This window comes from Rhinolophus ferrumequinum, chromosome 6, assembly GCF_004115265.2.
Source record: "Rhinolophus ferrumequinum isolate MPI-CBG mRhiFer1 chromosome 6, mRhiFer1_v1.p, whole genome shotgun sequence".
NCBI classification, from domain to species: Eukaryota; Metazoa; Chordata; class Mammalia; order Chiroptera; family Rhinolophidae; genus Rhinolophus; species Rhinolophus ferrumequinum.
In genome coordinates, this window is record NC_046289.1 from 99,062,454 (window position 1) to 99,085,340 (window position 22,887).

General features: G+C 59.7%; 1 protein-coding gene across 1 annotated transcript; it reads right to left on the bottom strand.

The window, feature by feature from the left end:
* Positions 1 to 527: 527 nt before the first annotated feature.
* LOC117022989 (semaphorin-7A) lies at positions 528 to 22,887 on the bottom strand. The gene is made up of 14 exons (XM_033107334.1): positions 22,648 to 22,887; positions 8,847 to 8,998; positions 8,341 to 8,382; positions 8,017 to 8,109; positions 7,779 to 7,863; positions 7,521 to 7,631; positions 6,806 to 6,945; positions 6,070 to 6,254; positions 5,067 to 5,175; positions 4,793 to 4,991; positions 2,224 to 2,351; positions 1,884 to 2,038; positions 1,612 to 1,673; positions 528 to 1,292 (listed from the first exon to the last, which is right to left on the bottom strand). The coding sequence occupies exons 1-14, from the start codon at positions 22,817 to 22,819 to the stop codon at positions 931 to 933; spliced, it is 1,995 nt and encodes a 664-aa protein (XP_032963225.1). The 5' UTR covers positions 22,820 to 22,887; the 3' UTR covers positions 528 to 930.

Sequence of the window (22,887 nt, forward strand, 5' to 3'; positions counted from 1 at the left end):
CACCCCCAATGCCAAGGGCAGAGGCCTGGAACCTCCCCTGAGGACCCAACTCCTTCTAAGTGAATGTGTGAAACTAGGGCTCAGTTTTCTCCTTCATTCTCCCCTGTCTCCCCCTCCCCACCCCCTCCCATTACCACCCCCCACACACAGGGGGCTGGACAATGTCCCCCTCAGCCTGAGCTCCCAGGGCAGAGCCAGCTCATGCCATCTCCTTGAACTCACGCCACCACGTCCCTGGTCTCATTCCATCCCCGGAGCCTCAGACTGGGACCCCATACAACCCATGTCTCCCCGGCACCTCCCACCCCACCCCACCCCACCCCACCCCACCCCCAGCATGTAGTTTTGGTATTTTCATACAGATGCAGTCGGAAATAGCTATACATGAAATAAGCCTAACATAAAAATAGAGCTTTTTCCGTCCTTCCGTCCGGAAAGCAAACATCCTTCAATAAACATGCAAGGGGGCTGCCTCAGTGGGACCCAGGGCTGGTGAGGGGCCCACAGACGGCAGCCCTGGGCCTGCGGGAGGGCGGCTGAGGGGCAGTTTGGATACAGAGAACCCAGAAAAGACTCAGACCTGAGCCTGAGGGTCGGGAGACGGAGCCAGCCCTCCTTTCCCACCCTCCTCAGGCCCACAGCCTCTTGGGCCGGGAGCATTACTGCACTTAGTCAAGTTTGAGGAGGGATTTTTGAAAAATAAGTCTACAGACGGTAAAGTCTTGGGTCACTGATGCCCGTTTCACAGTCGACGCCTTCATTCTCCAGCCTCCGCTGCCCTCGCCCCTCCCGGGCCCAAAAGCTGCCTGCTCCTGCCCACCTCCGGGCCTGGTGTCCCCCACGGGGCTGTGCAGGCCCCCTGGGGGCAGCGGCAGGCATAGAAGTCCCGGGCCGGCGGCTCTGCGGGGGACTTCCCCAGTCCCGGGGGCCCTAATGGACCAGCAGGCCCAGAGTGAGTGTGGGCAGGACCCCCAGCCAGAGGGAGGCCGCGTGGGCGTGGGCGTGGCCCAGCAGGAGCTCGGCCTTGGCCTCGGCCTCGGACAGCAGCTGCCAGTGCTGAGCCTTGCGGAGGTAGGAGCCCTCCTGGGCCTCGCAGTAATAGTGGCCGTAGTGGCCGTCCGTGAGGTTCTCGATGAACAGGATGCAGTTGGGGCTCTGGTGGCCGGGCTCGCACCTCTGCTCCACCTTCTGCCCGTGGCGCCACCAGTAGGTGGCGTGGCGGGACTCCATGGGGCAGCTCAGGTAGTAGCGAGAGTTCCGGGCCAGGGAGACCTTCTGCACAGGGGCCTCCTCTGGGGGGGATGGAAAGGCCCCGTGAGGAGGGCCTCGGGCTCCCAGGGCAAGCTGTGCCCGCCCCCACTCCCCAGGCCTGCACGGCCAGGGCTCCCAGTGAACAAGGGGAAATGGGGCCCAGCCGCCTTCCTCTCCCCTGCCCCCCCCACCCTACCCCTCACAACCTCCCGCGCACCAAGAGGCTCCCTCCCCAGGACCGTCCTGCCCCATCGGCCTGGGGCCCTGGTACCAGACCATATTTCCCCCAGGCAGGGCGGTGGGGGGATGGCCGTACAACCCTCATCGAACTAGGGCCTCAGGCAGGGCCAGACTCCATACCTGGCTTTGGGCTGGGGCACTGTGTGTGTGGCTCGGTTGGGCGAATGGACTGCAGCACTTGCCTAGAGTTGGGAGGACAGCAGCTAAGTACACCAGATCAAAGACCCGGCCCTTCCCTGCCCTCATCCCCCTCCCAGCATCCACCAGAGCGGCCCAGCACCCAGCACCCAGCACCCAGCACCCAGCACCAACGCCTCCAGCAGCCCATCCACACCACCCCAATTCCCGTGCCCACCTTCTCCCAGGGACAGGGAACCCTGGCAACAACATACCTCGGGGAGCTGTAGATGGAAACACAGTGGCCCTGGTCCCAGCCACAGTAGGGGTCTCGGGCCATGAGGCAGCCATGGCAGCCCCCCACATAGACGTCACACAGGTCCAGGGGCACCTGGCTCACCTCCCACTGGGAGCTCACATACAGTTTCCGCTGGAAGGAGAGAAGAACTAGGTCAGGCAGGGCCCCCACCCCCAACACTACGTTCTAGCCCCCAGGCCCTGGCCACTGGCTACAGGCTCTGCAAAGGACAGGCGAATAGCATGCAAAGGAGGCCTGTCCCCAGCTGGCCATCACGGGGTAGCCCCATAGGGCAGGGGTGGGGTGGGGAGGCTCACCCGCTCAGCGTCCAGTGACATGGCTTGGATGGTGGCCGCACGGCGGAAGGGTTGGATCTCTATGATGTTGAAAACGAGGCTGTGTTCCACCTCCCTTGACTCTACCACCTTGTGGATGGTGCCCCTGTCTGGATGGTAGGCAGAGGGTTAGCGGGCAGGGTCCCACCTTGGAGCCAGGCAGCATCCCTTGAGGCTGGACCAACCAGGGAGGACATGGGTCGGGGAGGGCTGGGAAGTCATGGCCCGGGCGAGGGTCACAGGACTGGGAGAAGTGGGCAAGGAGAGGGTGCCTGGGAGGGTCGTGGGCACCGAAGGGCAGCCAGGAAGTTTCCAGACTGGCCCAGGACTCTGCGCGGCTCCGCGGAAGCTGCATCGTGAAGCACGGAAGGAGCAGTGCCCAAGTGCTGCACCAAACCAGCTCCTCCTTCCATCCTCCACAGCCCCGCTTGTGGGTGGTGTCTCCCCCACTTCGCAGATAAGGACATGAGGCTCAGAAAGACTAAGCAACCTGTTCAAGGTCACACAGCTGGTGACTGCCACCCAGAGCTATCAGAACCCCACCCCTCCCTCAGCTTCTTCCATAAACCCCCTGGCTCCAGGACTCTGCAGGGATATGCTTTCTTTAAATAAACTTCTTTTGTAATAATTTCAGATTTACAGAAAAATGCAAAGATAGCACAGAGAGTTCCCGTACACCCTTCACCCAGTTTCCCCTAATGGTACCATCTTATGTAACTGGCACATTTGTCACAACTGAGCAGACTTTACTGGGATTGCATGGGTTTTTCCACTAGTGTCCATTGTCTGACCCAAGATCCAATCCAGGACTCCACATTGCAATTAGTCTATGGGGATTTTTAATTTTTTATAAAATCTTAGATCTGAAAAGAACCTTAGATTCCACATAGGGATTCCCAAGGTCACATATGAGGTTGCCTGCTTCCAAGGCCAATGCTCCCTCCATTCACACCTTCTGGGGACTAACGGGCACCCTGACCCTGTCCTTCCAACCCCACATCACCCACTGTCCCAGTTTCTATAATAACTTACCTCCCTGTCCCTTCTTCCCAGTTCCCCGGGGTATCGCTTGCCCCAAAAACCCAGTCGGATGATGGTCTGGTCGCCTGCCTAGGATGTTGCCTTTGATTCTATGACACCCCCCAGGCTCTGGGACGGGGCCGCTGCTTCTCTGGCCTGACAAGCTGCCTGCCCGTCACTGCCCTTCACCTCCTTCCACAGCAGTCTGCTGACGCTGCCCACAGCTTATCTCAGCTGTGAGAGCCTCCATTCTCTGCAGAGGGCTCAGAAAGCTCTGTTTCTTATCTGGCCCCAATTCTTCCTGCTGCATGCTCCCAAATGGTGTCTCTCCAAAGGCCCCCAGGGAGAAGAGACAACTGCCCTCCTCATTCAAATGTGCTCGCCTCCAAGGTTTGCAGGAAGGGGGCCCACGGTGCCCTGTCCTAACTCCTGCTCCCAGTTCCCCTTCATGTGGGCCCCCTCTCCTGCACCCCAGTGCCCTGCTGTCCCCTGGCTGACTGCAACAGCTAGGCCAGCCACTGCTGGGACAGAGCAAGGACAGGGGCCCATGGGTGTGGCCAGGATGAATGGAGGATGAAGGAGTATGGCTTTGGGACCCAGAAACCAGGCCCTGTGCTGTGGAAACTGATGAGGCTGCCGTGGCCCTGAGATAACCTCAAGGTGAAGCAATAGCAGGAAGTCCCATGGCGGAAGGGTGGGTACCTGAGGCCCGGGCTGCGTGGCCCCAGAGGTGCCAGGCATCTGAGGGAGACACTGCCCTTTCTGATGGCACCACTGCCCGATGTCAAGAAAAACCTATGTCTCGCCCACACTGGTCTCCACACCTGCTCCCAGGAACCCCGCTTTGCCCATAGCTGGCACCACGAAACTGCCACAAACCCAGTTCAGGGCTGGCTCCTCCATGGCCAGTGGCTTCCTGAAATGCAGGGGCATCTCCCAGGGCATTCTGCCAGCTTCTGGGGCCAGCAAGACCTTGCTCCCCAGAGGAGTCCCCTCCAGGGAAGAGGAGGTGCCCTTAGTCCTCTGCAAGACTCCAAAAGCTCTGCTGTCTGGAAGTCAGCAATTTAGTCGTCGGACTAAATTCTTTGCATCCCATGTCAAATGTTTCCTCTCACCTGCATAATCCCAAAGACAGGGAGAGGGTCCGGTTTCCTCATCCACAGGATACCCAGTGCCCAGATCCTCCTGACTTACACATCTCTTCCTACCCCCTTCATGAGTCAGACCACTGGACCAAAGCTGCACCTGGCTTTGCTCAGACTCACCGCATTTCTGCCTCTCAGTCCTGAGACCTGCTCCTCTCCCATCCTAGGATGACTTCCCCTCCTCCCTCTGCCCCTACCTCCTCCAGAGAGCCCTCCCTGCCTGACTCTTCTACAGCTACACAAACTAACCTCAGACAGCTCTTAGTCACTCAATTCTTCCTTCCAGGGAAAATATCCGACCAGATGTTAATTACATTTTTCTTCTTTATACCTTTCATACCCACTTTTACAAAGCAGGCCAAGGGGGTCGCGGGGTAGCCCCTCACCTGTGGTTAGGTAAAGCACGTGGAAAGTCTCCCCGTGGCTGGAGTTCATGCGATGGACAACTACTTTCTGGTAGTGGGATTTAGAGTGAAATAGCGGTGTCTTCTGAGGTCCTGTGGGCTCCACCCTCTGCGCCACCTCAGGGTGACTGTCGGCCACCTGGAAGGTCTCCGTGGGTATCGGCTGCCGGTCTGGGAGGCACTGGCAAGGAGAGCAGGCCCAGGTCAGGGGGTAGCTAGGAGGCAGGGGGAGGGGAAGGCTCGGGCGTGGGCTCACCTTGCCAGGCCGAGGGGTGGGAAGGCCTGTGTGGTAGCCCTTGAGCGAAGAAGTACGGAAGACCTTGTCAATGTCGCCGAGGGAATACACACAGACAGCTGAGTAGTTCCTGGGGGTCACAGAAACCACTTCAGTGGGGGGCCCAGGACCCACCCGCCTCCACTCACCCAGGCCAGCCCAGCACCACACACGGCACAACCACCGCCTTCCAATCAAGCTCCCCGGCCTGTGAGCTCCATGAAGGCGGGGCTATCCTGGGGGCCAAGCCCAGTGCCTAAAATAAGAGTTGTCAGCTACCACTGAGGGCAGGGAAGTTCCACCTCATTTCTTCCTGCTGCAATCTACAGCCTGTGCTCTTCACGGAATCACTGAGTTCGGAGGCCAGCCCCGGGCAGGAGGACCCCCCCACGTGCATCCCTGTGGCAATTCTCCCGCAGCTCTGGGCACAGCTGCCGGATGCTGGTACCCCAGGAGGCCAGACCCGTCCCCTCCCCAGCCCAGCTGGACTCACCCACACAGGACCAAGAGCAGGGTCTTGGCTTCCTCACCGTCCCCCTCCTCTCCGCACACCCCCCCAGTACTTTCACCTGCCTTGTTTTCAATCAGTGAGAGTGATTAGAGGTGTGAATTATCAGGCGCAGGCAGTGCCTGAGCAAGTGTGACAACACCCCACACCCAGTGTCCCAGAGGCCTCAGGGGCACTTTTCCCAAGCCCAGCACCCACTCTGGGCACAAAGCTGGTGGACACACAGGCACAGGCACTGCCATGAGCGTGCACGTTGTACACGCATTCACAGCTGTGTACACAGACTCCCAGACACACCAGCACATACATCCCCCTGAGCACGGCTGTCCCCCGCCCAGGCCCAGCCACAGCCCTGTCCCTTGAGCCTGGAGCCTCTGCTCATGCCACATCAGCCGTCCCCTCAGCAGGGCTCAAACCGCCAATCCCTACTGGACATGTAAGCAATGGCAGCCCCAGCCCAGAACGAGGGTCGCTCACCAGGGGTTGGAGAAAACGCCATAGACCCTCGTGTCCCTCCACTGGCCACTGGGGTCGGGGAGCAGGAAGACGTCCTGCAGCCTGTTGAAGTTCCTGTTGGTGGTGGGGTCACTGCACACCAGCATGGCCTTCAGGAAGGTGTTCCACTTGGAGACGGACAGCGAACTCTCACCGCCCTGGTCCCCCTGGAAGGGTGGAGAGCAGACGAGGCCCCTCAGCACCCACAGGCACCTGCTGCCAGGAATGCCACCACCCAGGCTTCAGAAGAGGAAAGGAAGCTCTGAAAGGAGCGGGTCCTGTGAGGGGCCCAGGCAGGGGCGTCCCGTGACTGAGGCCGGGCTCCCATCAAAAGGCCTGGGGCGAAGGGTGGGGACCCACAGGCTGTCCTCACAGAGCATGTGGGCCGACACACATGTGCGCGCTCATGCTCACACATGCATACTCAACAGGTAGCACACGCACACACCCTGGCACCGTCACGGCGGTGAAACGCACAGGCCAACACTTTCATACACACACACACACCCAGACACACTCTCCCATGATGACACACACCTGTGCACGAGCCCAAACACCATCCCATTTGCAGACACAAGCACACTCCTGTGCACACGCTGACTCCCACAGTCCTACACCCGGTTTACACGCACGTCTCACACACGCCACACACAGGCACGCATGCCTCATCCAGCACAGCTGGGCCACGCGGGGCCGCACACAGGCCCACACGCCTCACCCTGCACAGCTGGGCCACGCGGGACACGTTGAGAGGCGCCTCAGGATTCTTGTCGGGATTGTCCTCCCGGAAGAAGTAGTAGATCTTGTCATCGTAGCTCCGGTCCTGGCGCACAATGGTGGCCTTAATGAACTGCGGGTCTGGCAGGGGCACATTGAAATTGGGGTGAGGCCGGGGAGCCTGCTCAGGGCGACCCCCCAAGTCTGCACAAACAAACCCAGGGCAAATCAAACCTGGAATAAACTCAAAATGTCAGGCCTAACACCCCAAGGGACCTGCGACTGCACCCCCACCCACACCTGTGCTGCTCTCCCCCTACAAAGATGTCATGGCCCCAGGAGCAATGACTTCATGCCTGGGGACTGGTGGAAGGTGTCTGGGGACCTTTATGTCCCTGCTGCCTAATTGGCAGAGTCCTAATGAGGAGGGAGGCGGTGTAGCTCCCATGGCTCCAGGGGACCCCACTCTGGGTCTGGGGTTTCCTCGGTTTGGTTCCCAGAGTGTGTTGGGCCCATCCTGCCTCTGCTGTTCCCCTGCTTCCTGCCAGGCCAACCTTCCCAGCTCTGGCTGCTCAGGCCTGTCCCCAGCTCCCACTGTCCTGGCTGGACGATGCCCCCAGCAGCCCTGGGAGCCTCTCAGGGAACATGAGGCTCCGCTGCCGCCCTGGGCATCCACAGCCCCCGGCCCAGCCCAGCCCCGCTGGAGCCTGACTCACTCTGCATGACAGTGTCACTGGTGTACAGCTCGATCTCACCCTGGATGCGGCGGAAACGAGGTATCTTTCCGTTGTACTCCTGCTTCCGGATTGTGGAGTACACCTCTTCCCCTGGGCACAGTGGGAGAGGCATGGGTAAGGCAGACAGCTCCTGGAAGCCCCCCCCCCGAGCCTGGGCCACTGGCCATGGAGCTGACCCCCTCCCCCAGCCCAGGGCAGCAGCCTCCGGGGCCCTTCCTGCTCCAGCTATAGCCCTACCATCGAACAGAACCAGGGAGTTCTCATCCGGGCTGAAGGGGGCATAGCCTCTCCTCTCACCAAGCGACTCCACAGTGCCATTCACCTGTGGGACACCAAGGGGTTCAGACAGCCTCCCATGGGCGCCAGCTTCCCAGCCAGGGACCACATCCCCCAGCCTTTGAGTTCCCCCCACCTCCATCCCACCTGGGGGGGCAGAAGTCCACCCAGACCGGGCACATGGGAAGGGCCTTCTCACCAGGGTCCAGCAGCTGGGGCGCCGGGCATTGGTGCCGCAGACCAGCAGGCCCTGGCCCTGCTTCTCCAGGAGCGTGATGTAGTTCTCACAGTCCTGCCCAGAAGGGGAAAAAGGCCTCAGGAGGCTGAGCACGGAGGCAGCCTCCAAGGAGAGCCCAGAAAGGGTGCCGCTGATCCAACCCCCCAGGAACAGAAGAAGGACTGTGTCTCCCCTCAGACTGGGAACCCCAAAGCAGGGTCACACCTCCTTCCTCAGACTCTCAGGTACTCCCATCCCTTTTCCAAGGAGCCCAGCCTCCCCTCTGCACCCCCTCTCCCCACTCACCCGCTTGTCCACGCAGGACCCCTTCGTGGAGCCAATATTCACCTGGGGGGAAGGAGGGAAGGGGAAGCCTCAGTCCACTCTGCCGGAGGCCAGATGCCCCGTAAGTGCTTTCTATGCTACCTCAGGACAACCTCATTTTATATTGTATGTGAGTGACTAGGGCTCTGAGAGGGTGAGTGATTCACCCAAGATCACACAGGCTGCTCTGATACCCAGACCAAGCGCAGAGCTCAGGGGCCAGCCTGGAGATCTCAGAAGACCGGGGCCATGGGGTTCTGGAGCCCCGCTTCCTGAGCGGACCGCCCCCGTCAGCACTACCCACCTGGCCCATCTGGACTACCTTTAGGGCGCCTCCCCCAGGGACCATTTACGGGATACAATGAGGGGTGGGTCAGTTTAGGAAGAGATGCCAGCACCCTGCCCCAGGTTCCCCGGGTTCCCTCACCACGGCCAGAGGAGAGGTAAGGAGAGACATGGAGGGACGGCGGGGTGCACCCCAGGCTCACCGTGTGCACAGAAGCGTTCTGGCCTTCGGGGAAGCTGAACAGATAGACCTTGCCACGTCCACCCACCCAGACAAAATCGCTGCCTGGCTCATGGAAAAGCACAGTGTGAGGCTCTGCCAAGCCAAAGTCCACCTGGTCCTTTCCTGTGCGACCTGAGGAGGCAATTGGCAGAAACTTGAAGCTGGGTCCTGGGCACGAAGATTGTGCCCCCACTCTCAAGCACACCTGCACCTGCCTGGCAACCAGAGCTGGGGCCTGGGCTGGGGCCAGTGCCAGGACTGAGAGCCGTGGACAGAAGTAAGGGGTCCCCTGGTAGAGTACAGCAAACAGCTGTCCTCGCCCCAAAGCCATGTCCCCTACCCTATAGTATGTGTCACTTCAGGGTGGGGGCATGATTTAGGGACCCCTGAGGAGAACAGCACCCCCCCGACACACACACACACACACACACACACAGCTTTTCTAAAGGGCTGGGCTCAGGCAGGAGGGACCAGGGCCTACAGCCCTGCTCTGTCAGGCTCTCTGCTGCCCAGGACGGAGCAAGTGGCCACCTCCATCTCCTGCAGGTAGCAAGCCCTCTAAGCGCCCCACTTTGAGTCCAAGTTCTTAGGAATTACTTTGCTCAGGACCCCATCGTCTCCTTCAGGAAGCCCTCTCCAACCCCTCCTGGTCCACCCAGCCCCTCAGTGAGCAGGTCAGCTTAAATCAGAGCTGGAAAGAAATCTAAAGGTCCATTCTCTCCCATTTCACAGATGGGAAAACAAAGGTCCAAAGAGGGGCAGTACAAGGTCACACGGTCAGCAGCAGGCCCTGAACCAGAGCCCAAGCTCCTGCCGCAACTGGACTCCTGCCTGGCCCACTCTGGTCGGTTCCTCCCACCAGCAACTCCAGAACACAGAGCTCTTCACAGAGCACAGTCTGGGCCTTGAAACAGAAAGGCTGACCCGGACAATTTTACCCAAAAAGGAAACTGCCTGCAGTCACCGCCTCCAGAGAGAAGATGTCTCATCTCCGGTGACATTGCTGAGGTTGTCCCAGTGGCAGGACTCAATTACAGGGACGGACAGTCTGTGGCTACGCCCCCAGCAATCACCCACAGCAGCTCCATCTTCCTACATCTGACCAGCCTGGGCCGCACCCAAAACTCAGCCTGACCACTGTTTACTCAGCTGCAGCAAACTCAGGGCCAGCCAGTTTAGCAGTGACACCCAGGCAGGACACACTCCAGCCCAGACAGAAAAGAACTGCCATTTCCTGAGTCTGCCCCAAATCCCTCTTGCTGCCATTTGAGCCATTCCTACTGATTCTGCATTTAGCAGGGCAAGGAGCACGACACTGTGCAACCCACACCTTCTTTCCCTTTCCTTAAGATAAGCCCTGAATGGCCAAGTCACCCCGGAAGTGGGGTATCGCAGTCTTCACCTCAGCTGTGGCCTGCTTCACTGCAGAGGTGGAAACTGAGGGCCCCTGGGGAACATGCCAGCCCAAGGTCACACTAGGAGGCAGGACAGACTGCCTCGTCCAGAGTGAGTACTGGTTCTCAGGAGCATTCAGGGAGACGCCAGCACGGTGAGACCCAGAGAAGTGCTGAGCTCACTGCCCGGTTTACCTGGCTCTCCTCGGGTGCCCCACGAGCAGCCCAAGTACTCTCCCTGCACCCCGAGGCTCACTGCCCTTCAGCCCCAGCTGTGCAGGGCAGGGGCCCAGCTCTGTGCTGGGTGCTGGCGGTAGGGGTGATGGTCAAGGCTGGGGCCCCAGTTCCCCCTCCTTTCCAGCTGGGGCAAAATTGGAGTGCTGGGGTCAGCAGCCCGAAGACACAGGCCTTCCTGACTCAGCTTCCACAGCTCCCCTTTCACCCACAGCCCGGGCTCCAGGCAGCAGTGCCTGCCCCCTCCCACGCCGTCAGGCAGCCAGGGGCCAGGAAAAGCTGTGCACCTGGAGATGCCGGCTGGGCAAGAGATCTGAACCCTCCCCCGAGGCCAAAGGGCAGGAGCCCCAGCCCTCAAGCATACTGGCTACCTCCACTGGTCACCTCACCAGCACCCCAGCAAGAAGCCACCGCCAGTGCAGAGTGCCTGGGAAGGAGCCCGGAGGGGGCTGACGGAGACCCTGTCTAGGGGTCGCAGTCCTGCCTGGGGCGTCAAGCCTATGGGAGAGGCAGTGGCCTGGCCTGAGAACAAGGTGTGAGGGGGACACCATCCTACCCCTGAATCCAGTCAGCAGAGTACGACAGCCACGTGGAAGGAAACCTCCACAATGCTCAGTACAACTGCGTCGGGGCAGCCCCAGGGCTGCTCACAAGTAATTTCTGAGAGGGCAGGGAGGGTGGGGCTGCCACACCAAGGCTAGGACAGTCCTGCACAGAATTGCAAGCCTGAGCCCCATGCCCCGCAAATCCTGGCTGCAGGTGCCTGGGTGCGGGGCAGGCAAGGACTGCTGGCCCCATTTTGCAGAAGAACAAACAGGAGCCAGGAGCATTGCCTCCCCTGACCCCCCAGGTCCTGCCCCTCGGGGCTCTGCGCCTGGTGGTGTGGATGAGGGGGTGGCACCAGCCCAGCCCCAGGACCTGGCCTTGGCCCATTCTCCACCCCAGCCCCAGCCCTGCTCCCACACCCTCAAAGAGCCTGATTGTGCAGGGGAAGTGTCTGAGCGGCAGCTCGATGAATACATGAAAGGAAGCTTTGTTCAGGTCAGCAGGAGTGGGGGGCTGGGGGCTCCGGGGCAGGAGGGCTGCCTGGAGCACCACCAAGCCTCAGGGCCAGAATCTGTGGCCCCAAAACAGAAAGAGACAGGCCAGGCAGGAGGGGGTGACCGTTACGGCTCTGCCCATGCAGGGGCTGAGCAAGGCCAGGGTCTGCCCCTAAAAAGGCCCTGCCATGGGAGTAAGTGCAACATACCTAAATGTGTGTTTTTGCTTCCTTATGAGTCCAAAGAGATGGGGGAGACAGATCAAAGCTAGATAGGTCAGGAACAGGCAGGCAGAGAATTCCAGGTAGGGCAAAGAGCCCCAGCAAAGGTGGGAAAGCTAACTGTGTGCTGGGACAGAGCCCTAACTACAGGTCGGGAAGGTAGTCTGAGGCCCTGCACGAGGGGGAGGGGAGGTGCTGCCACCCAGGGATGCACTGACCCGCTGCCCATCCTCTGCAGTGCTGCCCCTCCTCCTAGGAGCAGGGCCAGCACCCGCTCCTCCCTGCTCCCTGCGGGCCCAGCCCCCTCTGCTCCCATCCTGGATTTCTAAAAGGAGCACCGTCTGGCACCGTGTCTCCCCCTCACTCCCCAGCCTGACGCATTAGTGGCTGACTAAGTGGCAGCTAAAAGCTCCCAGAATAACCAGGGGTTCAGGCAGGGGAGGGGGCTAGGGGCACACGGGCAGGCATGGCCCCAGAGGCAGCTTGGCATGAGACCTCTCCCCACAGCCCCATGTAATTCTGAGCCAATCCTCGCTCCTTCTGGACCAGGGAAGAGCACACGCAGGCGGCTGGTTCCCTGCAGGCCTCCAGGGCCCTGTCTGAGGCCCCGCCCTCCCCACAGCATCAGGCCGGGATGAGGGTCAGGAGCCTGGCGGGTGTGGGAGGGTCACCCTCAGGCACAGCCCCCCAGTTGGGCTCCACGGGACTCTGATCCTGTTGGAACCAACCAAAGCTGATTCCTTTCGTGCCCCCCACCCTCCCACCACTGTCCAGAGGACAAGTGCCCGAGGCCAGTCTGGGCTTCCACAGGGAGATTCTCCAAAGCAGGCCACCTGGTATGACACCGGTCCTCCTCAGATTCTCTGGGTGCTGTCTCTGTCGGGTCACTGCTGTCCCCACATTCTCATTGCTTATGAAAGAGGGCAGCCCAAGGGGAGGGTGGAGTGGGCTGGAATTAGGGGGCGGGTTGTTGTTGTCCCTGAAGAGAGTAACAAAGGACTGGCCCCCGTGGCCTGGTCAGGGCAGGGAGAGGCTTCCAACCTGACCCACTGACCCAACAGGCCTTGAATGCTAACCTCTAGGCGTCCTTTGACAGTGGGCACTGAGGCGGGCTCTGAGAATGGCAGGCATTTGGATAGCCAGCATTCCCAGCAGGGAATGCCTGAGTCAGGCGGTCAGAGAGGCCGGGCACAGGCAGGCGCCTTCTCTCACAGCAGCACCCCACCCTGAACCACCAGGCCCGCCTCCCACGCTCGCCTCCCACACAGCTGGCAGACTGAAGAGGGGGGGCCCATGTGAGGTCCAGGAATCAGTAGCCTCTCTACCCTTTGGAACCCACACCCACAGGTCAAGGTGGTAGGGAGGGGATCTGAACAGTCATTGAACTACGGGGGCATGGCGGCCAGAGAGGCTGTGCCCCGGCCCAAGGCACACAGCAAAGGAGACGGGGGCAGGGCCAGGCCACAGCTCAAGGTTTCTGGTACCCAAGCACCCAGCTCCAGCCCTCTGGGACCACAGCCTACACTTATTTGAGAGCCTCTAGGTTTGCAAAATGTTGTATATCACCTTCTCTCCACTTCCCTGTGTCATCTGCTCTCCACCCTCCTGCTCCCTACTAGGTGGTAAGTCACTAACCTGATAACCGATGGGAATCACCTACCCACCTACCTTCCAGGTGGGGCCCTCATCTGCAAGGGTCTCACATCCAAAGGACTGACTAACGGTACAACTCAACGATGTGTCATGGGAAACCTTTCCACTGGGGTGGAGGCAAAGGAACAAATGCATCAATACAGGCTCAAGGGTGTGAGAAGCCATGACTCATACCCAGAAGCAAGTTTCCAGGTGGCACCGGCCTGTGCTAAGGAGGGGCTGCTGAGGTGCCAATGACATGCGACAGGACAGGGTTCCAGGTAGCTGCCTGGCAGGGGCAGAGCCATGCGCTGGGCACATGGTGGGCCCTTGATACAGTACTTAGCTCAAGGGGACTGAGAGGTCTGCCTCTCTTTATCACTCAGGGAACAGGGAGCTGTGTGCCGGGCTGAGGGGCGTTTGCTCCCGCCCACCAAGGTCAGCTGTTGGTGGGGAGCATATCTCACGAGTAGGCTCAGCCCTGACTCCGAGAAGCCTTGTGCTCCATCTGGCAGCTGGGCAGCTGGCTGGTTAGCTGTGACTGTGACCACGGGCTGCGCCTTCTGGAGCTGTTTCCTACTCTGTGGATTGGAGGGGCTGGTACTTGCTAAGGTGTAGGTTTTATGACCCACCATGGTTCTCGGAACAAATCACAAAACTATCAGGGTTAAGGTCATGAGTCATTGTTGGAAAGGGATTGGGAGGGCTAGCCAAGTCAGGGATGGCTATTTGGAGGTGGAGGCAGCAGCAGAAGTCACATCCTCATCTGCCTCCATGAACTCACCCAACAAATTCCCTAACCACCTTGTAAAGGAGGCAGGACAAGGGTCTGCATCCCCATTTTATAAACAGGAAAACTAAGGCCCTTCCAAGCCAACAAGGGTTGTGTGTTCTCTGCACTGAGCCACTGTGCTCAAAGGACCAGAAGGCTTGGCTGGTGGGGAGACCAGCAAAGGCTTGGGGGAAAGGGGCAGCCGGAGAGCAAGCTGTGGGGGACTGAACCACGCCAGGGCTCAGGAAGGGAAGGCTGGCACAGAGGCCCAGCTGGCGCAGAGAGGAGGCTCTAGGCCCAGGGCAGGCAGGAAACCCAGGAGGAACATCATGGCAGGTCCACCTTCCACCCATTCCTCAGCCCAGCAGGTTCTAAAAGCCCCAGAGTGAGGCCAAGGTCGGCTGGTGGTTCCTTGAAAGGATGGACAGAGATGGCGGGCCTGCCTTGGGCCCAGAGCCAGGGTAGGGGTGGGGGAGAGGACAGAAGACGCCAGACCACCCCAGGTGCAGGGAGAGAGGCAGGATGGGAAGACTGGTGAGGAACAGAAGGTTCCGCAGCTCAGCCTTAGCCTGGGCCGCGGGGGCGGGGGGAGGGCAGTACAAGGGCAGCCAGGGAGCTGGCAGGGGCCGGGCTGCCAGGGCTGCATCTCAGAAGTCAGAGCTGCCGAGGACGAGGAGGACGATGCCGACACTGGCACCCTACCCCCTACTGGTTCCATGGCGCTTACTGTGTGCCGGGCACGATTCTCAGTGATTTGTGGGTATATTAACTCACTTAATCATCACTGCGCTCTCGTGAGGTGGGTTCTCTCACTGTCCTCACTTTACAGATGAGGGCAGTGAGACGCAGAGACGGTGAGTTACCTGCCCAGGACCACACAGCTTTGAAGGGGTGGAGTGAAGGCTGACTCTCAGGCAGGCTGATTCTGGGATCTGCTTGTAATGCTCCATAGATGGGCCCTTAGAAGCTTCCAGGCTGCCCCTCCCACACAAATGACAGGCTGGAGAGAGGCCTGACCTCTATCCATGATGCCCTAAGGAGTGTGTGTGAGGAAGCGTGGGTGTGCAGGCCCGACGTGGCGTGCGGCGCAGCCCTGAGTGCCAAGCAGCATGACTAACCGGGAAGAGAAGTCTTACAAGGTCTCTGCCCAGAAATAGAACGCACTCTGTGGTCTGGGGCAGGCCGCAGTGACGGACGGGCAGGAGGTACTGAAAGCCCTTCTTTAACATCCACCCCACAAGGTTCCTACCCAGCCAGCAAATGGACCAAAACACTCAGACACTGACCTCCTGGATGTGGGGGAAAGGGAACCCTCGCGCACTGCTGGTGGGATTGCAAACTGGTGCAGCCACTGTGGAAAACAGTATGGAGGTTCCTCAAAACATTAAAAATAGAACTACCATGTGACCGAGCAATCCCACTTCTAGGTATTTATCCGAAAAAACCCAAATCACTAATTCAGAAAGATATATACACCCCTATGTTTATTGCAGCACTATTTACAATAGTGAAGATATGGAAGCAACCTAAGCATTCACTGATAGCCAAATGGATAAAGAAGATGTAGTACACATACACAATGGAGTATTACTCTGCCATAAAAAGAATGAAATCTTACCATTTGCAACAACATGGATGGACCTAGAGGGTATTATGCTCAGTGAAATAAGTCAGACTGAGAAAGACAAATACCATACCATTTCATTTATATATGGAATCTAAAAAACAAAAGAGATGAACAAATACAACAGAAAGAAACTCCAACGAGCAAACTCATGGTTGTCAGATGGTAGGCAGGTTGGGGGGATGGGATGGGTGGAAAAGGTGACGGGATTCAGAAGCACAGATGGGCAGTTACAAAACAGTCGCGGGATGTGAAGTACCGCACGGGGAGTACAGTCAATGACATGGTAATAACGCTGTACGGTGTAGGTGGGCACTAGACTTCTCGGGGCAATCACTTCGTAAATTACATAAATGTCTAAGCACTACGCTGTACACCTGAAACTAATGTAATATTGAACGTCAACTATAATTGCAAACATTTTAAAATTAAAAATATTTAAAAAAACCACACAACACTTGCCTCCACCCCTGGCTCGTCAGCTCAAGACCCCACTGCGGCTCCCAACTGCCCGCACCGGCAGGACCCAGCTCCTCTAGCTGGCAGTCGAGGCCCACCCACGTCTGCTCACCCCTGCCACGCTCCTTCCCGTCTCCACACCTGTGCTCGTGTCCTTTCTTCCCCTCATTGCCCTCTCCCCTTCTGCCTGTGCATGTGGTCTTACCTGTCCAGATCTAGTCTCAGTCCTCCTGGCTCCAGGAAGTTCTAGACCACTCCACCCCTCACTGCTCCGTGCCCCATCTGACCTTGTGCTTGCTACACCACCTGGCTGGCACACACCATCTTCTTTCAGATCACAATGTCGTGTGTGGAGACCTGAAGGTGAGGCCGGGTCTCTTCTCACGCCACGGTCCCAGGCCAAGCCAAGGCCAGCGCTGGCCAAGTGACAGCGATGAGATAGCAGGGAGGGGCAGGCCAAAGCCCCCTGTCCAATGAGGAGACACCTTAAGACAGGGTGCTGAGCTCATCATGTGACCTCCCTTCCTCACCCAGGCCGAGCAGACAAACAAGAGCAGCTCTCTGTGCCACCTGCCCCCTCCCCACGCCCGGGCGCCCGGCCCCGGCCTGGCTCTTCGCCCTCTCCCAGGAGGTCTCCCCAGTTGGATGACCCCACACTGACCTTTCCTGCTCTTAACCCATCACAGTGCTTGGCTGTACCTACTTGTCCTTCCTCACCTCCCCAGGTGCCTCTCTAGTCCTAGGCGGCAGGTCCACCTCTCCGGACACCTGTGTGCTCCTCTGGGGCAGTCCCCGGCACAGAGGCAGGGGCTAGCTGCCTCCAAAATGAGGGCTGCCCTGGGGGTGCTAGAAGCAGGCGGTACAGGAGGCACACAGGATCAGCCTAATCCCAGGCTGCCACGAGGGTTAAACCCAGATTAGCCCAAGCCATGGACAGATCAACCTGCCCCCGAGACCCCCGAGGCCCAGCTGCCCTGAGGAAAAAGCCAGAAGAGAAGTGTCAAGCTGGCCCAAATCTAAGGTCCTGAAGGGAGGAAGGTCATGGCCAGTGGGGCTCCTGGGAATAGACAGGTCGAGGCAGGAAGAGTCTGGGCTCAGCTGATCTGTCCGAGGAGGATTGGGCTCAGGGAGCCCCACGCCTGGGGGCAGAGCATGAAGGCAGACGCATGGAGGGAGGGCAGGCTGAGGCCAGGAGCAGGCTCGGGGAGACACAGCTCCGCCCCGCTGTGCCTGTCTTACTGGGTGACCGGGGCCAGTCCTTGTTTCCCCATCTGGTTGGACCAGCTGATCGCTGACATTTTTTTCTGCTGTCCTAAACTCTGTCCCATCAGGCTATGTGGGTTGAAGTTATCCAAGAAGTTTCCTGGAGGAGTGCGACCGCACGGGCAGAAAAGAGGGTGAATGGGAAGCGGGGAGGAATGGTGAGCAGGACAACGGCCCTGAAAAGGGGAACATGGGGAGCTGGCGAGTGGTGAGGGAAGAAGTGTGGGCGATAAGGCAGAAGGGGGGCCAGCCCACCTTATCTCTCTGTCGCAGTGTGTCCTAGGAGGAACGCTCAATACGGTGACGGTGACGCAGAGGGATGGGGGCCTCACAGAGACCAGGGCACAGTCCTGGAGACAAAGCAGGGCCAGAGCCAAGGGGGGCAGGAAAGAGCTTGGAGGCTGACGGCAGGGGGGGCGGGCTGGAGGGTCGGATCTCCTGGTCCCTCAGGGCCTGGGCTGGCTAGGAAAGGGGGCCGCTCAGATTCTCTGAGCAGGGCACCAACAAGGGGACACAGTCCTCTATGCTCTAGGAAGACCCCTTCCTCCTCCACCCTGAAAGAGAGGAGGCTTCTGAGGCAGCCAGGCCATGTCCAAAAAAGGAAACCAAGAGGGGAAGCTTTCCAGCCCCAGAGCTGCCAACCAGAGCAGGGAAGTGGGTCATTCTCCTGTGACATAGCCAGAGGCCCTGCAGTGGCTAAAATGAGTGACATGAGGTTAAAGGGAAACAGGAAGTCAGCTGGGGACCCAGCTGTCAACCTGAGGGCCCCTCACTCCCACCACTGCTCCCTGCTGGCGGCTGGACCCAGGGAAAGTGGGCGGAGCCTCTGCTTCCATCTGCCCATTAAAGACCGGGCCTCCTCCTAGGATGCCCAGCTCTCCCTCCTCCTCCCAGCCCGGAGAGTGATCTGCCCCCACGAAGGAGGTGGAGGTTCCTGGAAGGGGAACCTGGTCAGAGGAATGCTTCTGCCCGCCTCCCTCCAGCAGGGCCGGCTGGCGCTCCACTCTCACATAGAATCTCTGAGGAACAGGCCTCCTCACCTGGAGAACCCCCACGGTCAGGAGTCAGGCGCCACTGCAAGCCCTGGTCTCCCAGACCCAGCTCCAGCTTCCCATCAGGGCGCTGGGACACTGGCCTTCCCTGACAGCCATGATCCTTCCTCCCAATGCTGGGCTGGTTGTGGAAGGTCAGGTGGCCGAGTTCAAGTGTCCCCTCCTACAAGAAACCTTCCTGGAACCTGGGGGCCAAAGCGGACTCAATGCCTCCCCCTCTTGGGGTTCCCCACTCACTGCCGCCTCCTCTCCCTGGTCCTAATCGCAAGTTTTTGGGTCTGAAATCCTGTCAAATCAGGTGCTTCTTCCTGTTCCCTCCTCTCCCCCAGCTGGCTCCTGCTGCTCTTGCCATCCTGGCTTACCACCTCTTCCAGGAAGCCCTTCCTGACTGGGTTAAGAACCTCCTCAACGCCCCCAGCTGCCCTCTCTTATAGGATCTGCCACATTTCACTGTAACGGCAGGTTGACCTGCTGGTATCCCCATCTATACTAAGAAGTCTACAGACTTGTCTAATTTCTCATCCCTGGACCCCCAAGCACAGCCCCAGGACCAGTACAAGGTTGGCCACAGCAAATGTCAAAAATGCTGAATTACTATGTCCACCCTTGAGGCCACAGACTAATAAGCCACTTCCTCCTGCTGATTCTCAGCCTTCGGCTCATGAAAGACCAAGATAGAAAAGAACACGAAACTCAAAGATTTCCCCTAACTTTCCAGGTCTCCAGTTTCTCCTCACAGCTAAGACTTGAATGGGCCACCACACCCGCTGCCAATGCCAGAGAGGTAGCAATTCCAGCGGATTCGTACTGTGATAAGTATAAACTCCTCCCTCCAGCCCGTTTAGACATTTGAGGAAACTAAGGCTCAAAAAAAGGAAGGCCTTGTCCAGATCACACAGAAACTCAGGCCAGTGCTGGGACTAGAAACAGGCTCCCAGCCTGCCATCTTTCCCCCAGACCACGGCCATCCTGGGCCCGTGCCAGCACCCACCCAGCCCAGCCAGCTCTCAGAACCTTCACTGTCCAGGACAGAGGGGCCAGGAGCTTGGCAAGAAGCTGCCGGTGATGTCACCGAGCATCTCTCTCATCCCTCCCAGCTGAGGACACCCCCTCTCCTCCTGGGAATTGCCGCCCCTGTTCTGCGAGGGGGTTCACCTTGAAGGTGAGGAGCACATCCAAGTCCCCACAGGGCAAGGATTTCCACTGGAAATGCTGATGCTGAGGGAGCCCCAGCAGTGACCTCATCCCCTGGAGGAGGTGACAACACCCCAGCCTTGGGGAGCAGCTCCATAAGGGCTCCCCCAGCAGCCTCCAAGTCAACAACAACATCCTGGTGTCTAATTGGACAAGGGAGAAGCAGAACAGGCTGGGCAGGTGGAGACGAAAGACAGGGCTGTTTCTCATGGGGACAGGCTGACTCACCTCTGACCTTGGGGGTCAGGACCTCCCTGAGCTTCTCTATCTCCTCCAACCGAGGATGGAATGGGAACTGTGCACAGCTTCCAGGCATGCCAACCTCCTGCTTCACCAGTAACCCACTCCTCTCCAACCCCTGCTTGCGGGGGGTCAGGCCGTTACATCCTTGACTGGCCCATGTGTCAGTGACGGCCCTCAGCGGACAATCTCCAGAGCCCTTCAAGCTCTGGCAAGCTCTGAGAGCCAGAGACAGGTGCGGACCTCAAGGGCACCCAGCAGGTCAGTGCTGGCACATCCTTCTACGCTCACAGCTGCTCTGGGCCAGGACTCAACAGGCTGAAGAAGCCTCAACCTCCCCAGACAAGTGCAGGCGGGGACCTTCCCAGGACTCCCTGATCTAATGTTTCCCTAGGGTGTAGGGATCCAAGAAGCAGAAAACAAGTGACGAAGAAGAACCTTCCATACCGATTTCAGTGCCCGCACCTGTCTTAGCTTAAAACTAAAAGCCCGACCTGGGCCTCATTAGAGAAGTGATTCCAGAAGCACCCCCATCCTTGATCTAGTTGTTCCTGAAGGCCACCCGCACTTCCCCCACCCACTGGTGACAGGGACCTAGGCCTACACTAGCTACAGTAAGGCCGGGAGGGTGGTCCTCTCACCCCACTCTTGGGTTTGCCCTGCCAAGCCCATTCCTACCCGATTGCCATGTGTCACCCCACAGGAAATACAAGGCAGCTGTCAGCCAGGCATACCATCACCAGCTGGTGGTCCTGGGGGACAGGCGGATGGCAGGGGCTGTCTAGCCCGGGGGGGGGGGGGGTGTCTGGCACTAGTGAAGAAGACTACAGACTGCCCTTGGACAAGACAGGCGAGGGGCTGGCGGACCCCAGCAGGAGTCATTAGTCTTCCAAGCAGAGGGCACAGCCAGCGTGGAGGCAGGAGTAAACCGCATGCAGGCGAAAGAGAGGTGGAGCTGGGCAGCGAGCTTTGAAAAGTGGGTACAAGAACTGCAAGCAGCTTTAAACAGCCTCAGGGTGGAGACTAAGTGCCGGGGAGGTACACATTAAGTGCTAGAAATGGGTGTGCACTGAGCAGGTGGGGGAGGAGTCTTGGGAAGACTTGTGGGGTGGGGGCAAACAGAACCAAATGCAAGGGGTTTGGTGCAGGAGGAGACTCTAGAACACTCAGATATGGCCATTTGTCCCCTTCGGAGGCCCCAATGCTGTGCTGTCCAGGACAGCCAAGGGAGGGGTGGAGGCAAGGCAAAAAACGCTGGGAAGGTGGAAGCCTGGGCTGGAGGGGTGCACCAGTGGGCCCAGCTGCCTCCTCCACTCCCACCAGGAACGCCAGGGGCTGGGGAACAGAGTCAGCTCCCAAGTCCTCCTTCAAGGCCAAGAAACTGCCGAAATCCTTCTCCCCTCCCTCACCCAGTACCCGCACTGGTCCTCTGCCAGAACTGAGTCCTGTCTGCACTGTGAGCTCACACACTGCCCAGTGACCTTGGGAGAGTCATATTCCCTCCAGTGCAGCTGCAGTTCGGGGGCCACTGGTTTTGTGTGGGTTCTCTCTCTCTCTCTCCCTCTCCCTCTCTGCTAAGAATACCTGCCCCAGATATGCTCAGGCTCTGGCAATCCCTGCAAACCGCCTCAGGCATCAAAGGGCTCCTGCAGGGACAGACAAGTCCCCCCAACCCCCACCGCGAGTCCACCACCACCACAGGGGGCTGCAGCGCCACCAAATTTTGGGAAACAAACCAGTCCCAGGGGGCGGGAAGCATTTGTGTGCAATGTAGGGGAGGGGAGCTCAGTCCCTCGCCGCAGAAAGCTTCAAACCCCACCTTGCCGGCTTTCTGACCCATTGTACAGGGATTTAAACTGAGGTGACCCTGGGGGAGACTTCGGTCCTTCACAGATGCACATCCTAAAAGCTGCACCTCCGCCCCAGATCCGCCACCCGCAGGGCGGGGGGCGTCCCAACCGCCGCGCCCCACCCAACGGGCACTGCCCCCCACGCTGGCGCCGATTCCTGGTGAAAACTGCCACGTGCGGACCGGGGGGGGGGAGGGGGGAGCGGCCGGTACCGGCATTGCAGAGGCAGCGCCCAGGTGCCCCAAGCCTCCGCACTGTACCAAGTCCCAGCTCGCCACAGGGTGCCCACCCCTTACCCGGCCCGTGCTCTGGGCTGGGGCGGGGGCGGGGGCAGGCAGCGGGGTCTTTGTTCCCGCAGCCCGAGCGCAGCAGCGGCGGCAAGAGGTCCGCGCCCCCCTCTCCGGCCCAGGCTGCGCCCCGCGCTACAACGGAGCCCACAGCTCAGGAAGGGGGCTGTGGATAGGGGTCCCGGCGGGAGACAGGGTCCTGTACGGAGGAACCTGGCGCCGGAGGACCGAGAGCGCCTCTGGGTGGAGAGAGGGGCCCGCTCCCTTCCCTGCACCCCAGCGCTGCGGCTCCCGGCTGCGGGCGGACTTGAAGCGACTTAGCCGGGGCTCCGGCCCCGCGCTCGCTCCCCGCAGCGTTCCAGCCGCTCCGCGTGCCAGGGCGCACGCTCACACTCACCCAGACCCGCACGCGTCTTGCAAGGACAGCCCGGGACCCCCAGAGCCGCTCGCACGCACTCCCTCCGGTGCCCCACACTCCGCACCCGCTCCGCGCCCCGCCAGCTGCGCGGCGCCACCTACCTTTCCAGACAGTGGAGATACGAGGTCCGTTCCTCGGGTGGCCTTGGGTGGTGGCGGCCACCCCGAGCAGCAGCAGTAGCAGCCGCAGCAGGAGCCCAGAACGAGCCGGCGGGCTGGGTACGCGGGCGCGCGGGATGCCGAGGGCGGCGCATCCAGGCGGAGGCGGTGTCATCCCGCAGCCCCGGAGCGACAGCGGCGAGCAGCAGAGACTGAGCCAGCACCGACCGCGGGGTTGATACC